Raw genomic sequence first — 8,882 nt, 5'->3', positions numbered from 1 at the left:
TTAAAACATGCCTCATCTGACCACCAGATGTTGTCTAGCATTGTGTCCTCTTCGTCAAGTTTAGCTAAGAACTCTTCGCAAAATTGAAGACGCCGATCATCATCTCCATCATGAAGGGCATGCAGTAAGCATGGAATGTAAGGTTTCCATTTTTTCTGGTGAAGGATACGGATAACACTTGATTGGCTCACTTCCAACTCTGCAGATAAACGGCGAGTTATCTTTTGCGGACTTTGTTGCAGTCTCCTGATGGCTTCTTCAGCCTTAGCTACATTCGTTGCCGTTTTCAGACGACCGGACTTCTTTGCATTGGCTACCGACCCTGTTGCTTCAAATTTCTCGACAATCAATCCTATGTTTCTTCCCTGGGGTGGGTTAATATCCAATTCCTGTGCCAAACGGCGTGCCGCCATCGTTGGTTGTTCATTACATTTGTAGTAATGTTTCACGGCCACAATGCGTTGATTCATTGAAAGGTAATTCATGGTTCAATTTGGTGCAAATTCAGTAACTTTCCAAACTCTCAGCTATAACCTGCAAAACAAAAATAAATAAATTAAGAAAATTAATAATCTGCAAGACAATTATTAACAACATGACATCCCAGAAAGAATCTGACAGCCGAAAAAACAGAAATCGGGTGCGGGCGCTACTTTTGATTCACCCTGTATATATATTTATTTATCAGTTATTATGCGACCATACTGTGAGTGGAGAACCGCCAGAAAGGTGTCCCATACAGGCATTGGTGCACCTTGCTGGGAGCGATAAGCAACGCCTGCCACGGTACATTATCTCTTGTTTCCATCCACTACATGGTCGATCTTCGGGATTATATATTTGGCTGGATGCAGTGTTGAGAAATATATTCTTTGCACACTTAATATGTAGATGGCCCCTGATAGTGATGTTATCATTGGCTTGCTGTGCGCATGAATAACAATCGAGTTAAGCTGCAAAGTTTTATTTCTGAATTTATTCCAAAGTTTTAATCCTAACAGCTTAAAGACCCTGAATACAGAATATTGGAAGTAGGAGAAGTGGAAGCCTGAAATGCCACAAATAACTTGGCAGAGAGCTTGGTTCGATACTGTAGTACATGTGAAGCTTTTGTGCTTAAGATGAGGATGAGGAAGAAGCACTTAATAACACTTAAGATGAGGAAGAAGCAAAATGGAGATTGAAGTAAAATGTATCCTTTTGATCCATCAACCTTTCGAGAAACGGTTAAAAGGTGTCCCAAACCACCACGCCTAACAATATACTGATCTAGCTCTATTTTGAATGCTATACTAGTTTCACTTTTACATTACCATAGCTCCATACAACTGCAATCAATGCTGTCTGCCTCTGCTTCTGCATATGGTGGATGCTTGCATAACTCAAGTAAAGCTGGCTGTCCCATCTATAATTTTTGTTGTCATCATGAAAGAGTCTGCGGTTTTTTTCCGATTTGGCTATTGTGATTCATTCAGGACCTTCTTCAAATCCCTCCTTGGGGTTAGTTATTAGTCCCCTACCGATTTCACCGGAGGGGACTATTGGTTTGCTCTCCATCTGTCCATTACACCTGTGGTTTTCCACATTTTTTTCCCCCATACCCTTTAACATATTCAACTGAAACTTGGTGCATGGCTTTATTATGTTTGATATTTATTATTTTATTATTTAATATGTTTAAGTTTCAGTTTGGGGCGTTTTGCCAATTTTTCACGGACTTATGCCCTTTTTGGACTTGGAAGATATCGCATATTATATATGGGTCAGTTTTCCAGACTTCTTCCCCTTATCCTTTGACGTATTGAACTGAAACTTGGTACATGGATTTGTTATGACAAGTTCGAGTCCAAGGGCGTTTCATCAATTTAAAAAAAAAAAAAATTTTTTTATGGCTTTACTATGCAAAATATTGGGACCGGTAGGGGACATGCATGTGTACAAAGCAATTCTTCTTCTTGTTAAATTAGCACTGCCTGCAGTACGTGGGAGTGAAGACATCTGGATGTGCCACAGCCATGATGTGTCAAATGGCATCCTATTGGATCCTAGTGTGTGTGCTTTAAAGATCAGAGAAGCATTTTGTACTGCTTGGCATTATACGTATCTCTATTTCCATTGCCACTCCTTCAGGGGAGGCAAAACGGGCGTAGTTGCTCAATGAGGCCAAGCCAAAGTATCACTGAAGTGAGATAAGATTTTTGATAAAAGTTCTGGCTGACACCTTAGCGACCACCTTAACGGAGCAACCACCTGCTCATAGCGGCCACTTAAATTCCCCCGCAGTGAAAACGTGTGTTAAATAACCTGTACAGAACAATCACCTGTCTAATGCAACCAGGGGCCACCCGTTTGCTTCCCAACAGCTTAAAGACCGTGGATACAGGTCTTGTATACATCAGGAGAACTGAGCCGTTATATTTTGTCTTCTTAAGCTCAAATTTGTATACAATTGTCATTGATTCCATTGTAAACCTGTAAGTTGGGTCACCTTTCCATGCATGTTTTCACACAAAACATACCGACATCTTCTGTAATCGATACCAGACTGGGTGTTGTAATGGTTGGAGCATCTGGGAGGTCGGCGGTTTGAATACCGACCGAGTCGTACCAAAGACTTTTAAAATGGTACGTGCTGCTCCCTTGCCTGATGCTCAGCATTTTAAAAGGATAGCGCACAGACAAACAATGCTGGGATGGCAAAAGGCAAACCACCGAGCATAACCGGTGAGAAAAGCGGCACCATTGTTGTGACAGCGCTGGTACCCGAGTATCTCGGGATGTGACAATCACTTCCCCAAGACGCCGTGGCTGTGTTTGTCTTGTTTAATGGTCCAGTGTGGTCTCGTCTGTATGTCCATGTGTGTAAGATGTATGAGTGGAAGCTCCATTAAGAGCCATAGATCGTATAAAAAATTTTCGGTGAACAGAACTTCCGAGTTCAATGTTTCATTGCATTTGCATTTTATAGTTCATCAGTGCTGTACACTTTCATACAATCATCTGCTCCGATTTGGATTGCATTTTCAATCTTCAAATTCGACTCTGTTTTTCGTGTGATAATAAACTCTGAATGGCACCAAGTGAGATATGGCGGCTGCAAACCTATACAGAAAGACAATTTGTCTTTAGAGGTCACTTTTTCCGTTTCCCTTGAGCAGTGTTTCTGTACAGGTTTGACTGTAATTGTAAGTGTTGATGTTTGTCGCAAAGACAAAGTTTTCATTTCATTGGTATGATGGTTGTTTTAACCATTGTTATACGGTTCTCTGGCAGATGTTTCGAGAGACTGATGAGTTGGAGGAGAAACATCGAATCCAAATGGTGCTGGGAGCAGCTTCCAGCAGTGAGCTCTTGCAGCGAGCCTTAGATTTTTCTCTGTCGGTAGGTCTTTTATGCTGCACAACCTGCACTGCACCTCCTACGGGAAGGAAAATTGCTGCATGGCCCATTGTAGCCATTTTTCCAAAATGCATTCAACATCACGATTTGGTCGATCTGTCACACTAAAGGGCTGAAAGGCTTTCATTTGAGGCATTCCAAAATACTTCATTCCTTCCACAGTTCCTTAGTTCCAGGCCATCTGCACCTACACTGTTTTAATTCTTTTCCTTCAGTCCAACTTCTCTTTGATCCTCCAGTTTGATGGCATCCTTCTTTGTTTCGGCATTTAACCTCTGCATGCTCGGCCAAATAGGCGTCCCGTCTGCCGGCATTAGTTGGTGGACGCTAAAGATCCCAACGTGTCCTTCGCTAAGAGTTAGGCGAGCTATTGCCGGCACCCTAAACAAAGTCTAAATTCCTGCCCTGACTTCCAGTGTCGGAGTGGCGACCCATCAAGAATTGTAACCCGAGCCATAGAAACTGCTTCGGCAGCACTGACGCTCTGTATAGAGCATGGTTCATGATCTGATCTGTTAGATCTGATCTGTTAGATCTGATCCTGATCTGATCATGATCATCCTCTTTGGAGTTGTCATCACCAGCACATTGTTGAGCTCTGACTTGCACGTGAAAATGTGATGTGGTACTATTGTCGGTTATGTGAACAATTATATGAAAATCCTTCTCGCTCATCTCTTGGTATGCTTGCAGGAGGAGGTCCGCCCCCAGGACACGGTGTTTGTGATTGCCAGTGTGGCTGGTCAGAGCCGCTTGGGCATGGGAATGGCCTGGGATTTTGTGCGGGAGAACTGGATGGAGCTGAATGGACGTTATCAGGGCACCAGCATGTTGGGCCATCTCGTCTGGGTAAATGATTTTGGCCGATTCATCTCCCTCGCCTTTAATTTCTTTCTCCCTCAAATATTTGAATCAATTATGTAATTCATGAACAGCACAAACTTAACATCTTAATACCATCTGCTCTCTGCATTGATTTTTTATTTATTTATTTCAGACGGCTGGAAACTTTGCTTCTGAAGAAAGAGCACTGGAAGTGAAGGTGAGCATCATGCGTTGGATGGAGATTTCCATTAAGCATCATCGGGCATGTCAGTAGGGCTTGAACTAAAATGGAAAATAATGAAGTAATAAGGCATGTTCACACATGCCAATTTTTTTTTAAATTGACAAACAACTCTGGATGGTATTGTGTGGGGAAAGTTGAGGAGGTATTGAGCACCTATTTACAATACTCAACTTCAAAATAATCCACTTTTCAAACAAAAACAAATCAAGCAATCTCTGGAAGTTTGAGACATTTTTATGATGCTTTATTGCATTTCCAAATCTCCCACACAACACCTGTTTTTTGTTTGTTTTATGCCTGGCAATATGTCGGGTTTTTTTTTTTTCTTCTGCATGTTCCCCTCTAGCGCTTAGACTTCTGTGTAAACCACTCTTGTTGACATTCTCCAGCACAGTCTTATGAGCCAAAGCGTTCTTGGTATGCAGTTTGCATCTGTACCTTTTACGCCATGCATGCCGCATTTTCCTTTTTAGCATTGGGACACTTGATTCCCAATGAAACTGTCACATCACAACTCCATCATCAGAAAGACTAGACCTGTGTGTTGGCAAGACATCATTCCACACCTCTATATGTGACCTGCTAGTTGGAGCCTCATCAAACTTGCATGGCGCTGTTTCAACAGTGCAGCTGTGTTCTGGCAGATCACACGTAAAGAACGACAGCTTGCCTAAGCTTCCAATTCTGTGTTGTTCGCCAAAGTTTTAGGAGAGAAAATGCTGTCACTGTTGGAAATGCATCTGTAATCTTCAGTTTGAGTATATATGCTTTGCAGATTTCCCTCCCACTTGAAGAGAGATAGAGATAGAGATAGAGATAGACAGTGCATTCAGAAAGTAGTCAGACCCCTTCACTTTTTTCACATTTTGTTATGTTGCAGCCTTATGCTAAAAATCGTTTAAATTCATTTTTTCCCTCATCAATCTACACTCAATACCCCATAATGACAAAGAGAAAACAGGATTTTAGAAAGTTTTGCAAATTTATTGAAAAGAAAAAACTGAAATATCACATTTACATAAGTATTCATACCCTTTGCTATGACACTTGAAATTTAGCTCAGGTGCCTCCAATTTCTCTTGATCATCTTTGAGATGTTTCTGCACCTTGATTGGAGTCCACCTGTGGTAAATTCAATTGAATGGACATGATTTGGAAAGGCACACACCTGTCTATATAAGGTCTCACAGCTGACAATGCATATCAGAGCAAAAACCAAGCCATGAGGTCGAAGGAACTGCCTGCAGAGCTCAGAGACAGGATTGTGTCGAGGCACAGATCTGGGGAAGCCTACAAAAAAATTTCTCCTGCATTGAAGGTTCCCAAGAGCACAGTGGCCTCCATAATTCTTAAATGGAAGAGGTTTGGAACAACCAGGACTCTTCCTAGAGCTGGCCGCCCGGCCAAACTGAGCAATCGGGGGAGAAGGGCCTTGGTAATAGAGGTGACCAAGAACCCGATGGTCACTCTGGCTGAGCTCCAGAGATCCTGTGTGGAGAGGGGAGAAACTTCCAGAAGGACAACCATCACTGCAACACTCCACCGATCTGGGCTTTATGGCAGAGTGGCCAGACGGAAGCCTCTCCTCAGTGAAAGACACATGAAAGCCCGCTTGGAGTTTGCAAAAAAGCACCTAAAGGACTCTCAGACTGTGAGAAACAAGATTCTTTGGTCTGATGAAACCAAGATTGAACTGTTTGGCTTCTGACAGAGACAGGAATATAGATTTGTTAATTATTGTAGACTAGAAAGAATGCCCCCAGTGTGCAGTATCTTACGACTTGTAATACCTGCAGCTTCCATCAGGAGGCGCTATACAATACACATTTACATAGAGAGAATTTGGGTCCTCCCCTCATCCTAAACCTTTGGGGTATTAATTACAGTGGATTATGTTGTGTTCCACCACCATGAGTTATGTTTATATGAAAGGAGCTTCACTGGTGAGCATTGTTCCCTTTACATCATAGGTAAGCAGAGGGATGGATGCAAGTGATTGTTCAAGGTTTCATGGAAGCAGGAGCCCATAGACTCGGCTATTGTTTGTGATTGGCAAAGCTGATTACTGTTTTGTTAAAGACTGTATCTCAGTTCTAGTTTAAGTTGCAAAAATGGACAAACAAAAAAGTTTCACCAGCAACTGCCACTATGCAGGGCATATAATGGGTGAGGGATCACCAATGCACTAGTTGAATAGCTATAGATCTCAGATTGATTTGAGGAACGTGATACCCTGGTGCGATACCTCGGCTTGGAGGCTGACACCCTTTAAGCCATGGGTTATGACTCTCTTCATGGGAATTCACAGCTGTTAAGCAGGTGCCCAAATCGTGGAACGGTCGACAAGATTATAACGCATCCACGGTGACACGAGAAGCGGTCTCACCATTAGGTCCATTGTGCTTTTCGGTCGATGACTTTATTTAAAGTTAGCCAAGAAAGCAACAATTGTAAAGCTCATTTAATTTAGTATTTCCTTGTTTTAACTTTTTTCGTTTATTGTAAATTGTGTTTAATATTGTTTTTCAACACCTTCCTCACCCAATCATGCCCTCCCCCCACCATCCTACTCTCCACTTAAATTCCAACCTTCACCAAACCCAAGGCGTTCTTTGACACGCATGCTGTGCCATCAGCCGAGCGGGCGGTGCAGCAAGCAATGGAGAACATCAGGCTAAATGCAGCATGGTTGGAGCGTGATTGCGCCGCATTGAAAGCTTTCCTTGAGGGGAGGAGTACGCGTGGAGGCGACACCTCCACCGTTTGTGCGTGAAGTGTCTGGTCCATAGGGTATGAGTGACATTGAGAAGGGGGAAAAAAAAAACGATAAAGAAAAGAGAACGGAGATTGAACGGGCTGCAGAGAGCCGGTTTGTAGATCAATGTGATGTCTTCAAGGATCTGCTGCAGCCGGATTATGGATTTTTATATGTTTTTTCTTACACAACGTTTGTTCTCTTTTGAGAACCAATTTAAAGGTGTGGGAGAACGGTGAGGAGGTTAGCGTTGCTCTATGTATGTTGATCATGTGTACTTTGTCATTTTTAGAAGATTTGCACCGTCCAAGGGATTCCTTGCTCCCCCTTCCATCCTTCCACTGGATGCTTATAAAAAGCGATTGGGATTTTCACCTGTTTTCCCCTTTTCCAATGCTGAGCGACGACCCAGTGGGCTGCATGTACGAGCTTTAGGTGGGTGGAGGCACATTGTTGACAATCATGGGTTTGAATCCTGCTGTGTCATCCGTGGTTATCCTGGTGATCTACCTACTGCTTCCGTGGCATTTGCTCGGCCACGAGTTAACACAATAAATGTTTCTGATGGGACTTTCTGCCGTGTCCACGTGCTTGGAGTGCTTGGAGTGGATGGAGTGTGTCGGTGAGGTTCAGTGTGATCTTCGCCCGAAAGATGACATGCAGCAAGGAATTCAGTCACACTTAAGATTCGGGATGAGGTTGTTTGTGCAGCACCGTGCCACTTTGAATGGGGTACTGCACTATTATGAACTATGATAGATTCTAAATGTTTTGCCCTGAGAAAAAATCAAAAAGCTATTAAAATAACTTCTATGCCAATGACGTCGGAAAAGTCACGCATCACTGGGAAAAATATGCAACAGAAAATGACTTGCCTCCATGCCGATCGATCGCCCAGGACCATTCATTTATTCATGGCTCGTGGAAAACCTTTATCTATTTAGTTTACTCATACTTATTCAAGGTAAGCCTGGTGTTGGCTTAGCGATTAGGGTGCTGGCTTGGGATCCTGGGTTCAAATCCCGGTTGATCACTGAATTAACACCAGGGGGGTTGACTCAGCCTGTCATTCTTCCGAGGTCGGCAAATTGAGTACCAGTTCACTGGTAAATCCCTGTGTGTCACAAGATGCGACTAACAGGGTTGGTGGCTGGAAGGGCATCCGGCTATAAAAGATTTCCTCAATAAAGGGACCAAGGTGCCCGAAAAAGGCCAACCCCTGCTCTGCGGGGAAAAAATGGCCTCTAAAGGCTGTTCATATACTTATTCAAGGTACTCTTAAACCTCAAGTAACTACTCCTTTTTTAATCAAAATAGTTTTGATGTTGGAGAAAAATGGGATTCCCTTATTCATCAGAAGCATGTACATTGTTTGCGTTTATAGGTTGTGACGTCATCATTGTCATCTTCCCAATAAAACTTTGTACGAGCGTGGATGGTATGAGCACTGCAAACCGTTTTAGTTTTCCCATTTTGACATTGTTTTTTTAGGAACATTGGCGCAGTCAAGAGGATAAACCATTAAATGGTCGATCCTCTTGATTCACCATAAATAATGCCTTTCTTTCTGCACTTCCTGTTTCAGGAGTGTTCTTTCTGCAAAAGGCACATGATCTGACAAAGTTATGGGACATCCTAATCCCCTAGTGTGAGAATCAA

The 8,882-nt window shown here is 42.7% G+C and overlaps 1 protein-coding gene across 2 annotated transcripts in view; it reads left to right on the top strand.

Moving 5' to 3' along the window:
- The window catches only part of LOC137432421 (puromycin-sensitive aminopeptidase), a 130,322-nt gene extending 122,529 nt beyond the window's left edge, over positions 1–7,793 (top strand). The window contains exons 20-24 of one of the 2 annotated variants that reach the window (XM_068124348.2): positions 3,274–3,381; positions 4,093–4,248; positions 4,397–4,441; positions 7,074–7,233; positions 7,516–7,793. In XM_068124348.2, coding sequence (XP_067980449.1) covers positions 3,274–3,381; positions 4,093–4,248; positions 4,397–4,441; positions 7,074–7,233; positions 7,516–7,517 — 471 coding nt within the window. In that variant the 3' untranslated portion in view covers positions 7,518–7,793. Of the gene's footprint in view, positions 1–3,273; positions 3,382–4,092; positions 4,249–4,396; positions 4,442–7,073; positions 7,377–7,515 lie in introns of those variants that run through there. The other variant, XM_068124338.2, reaches the window with a different exon arrangement.
- Positions 7,794–8,882: the final 1,089 nt, after the last annotated feature.

This window comes from Myxine glutinosa, chromosome 1 (assembly GCF_964187855.1).
Source record: "Myxine glutinosa chromosome 1, kmMyxGlut1.1, whole genome shotgun sequence".
Lineage (NCBI taxonomy): Eukaryota > Metazoa > Chordata > Myxini > Myxiniformes > Myxinidae > Myxine > Myxine glutinosa.
Note: the sequence above shows the minus strand (reverse complement) of the source record. Positions and strands in the feature narration are given on the sequence as shown.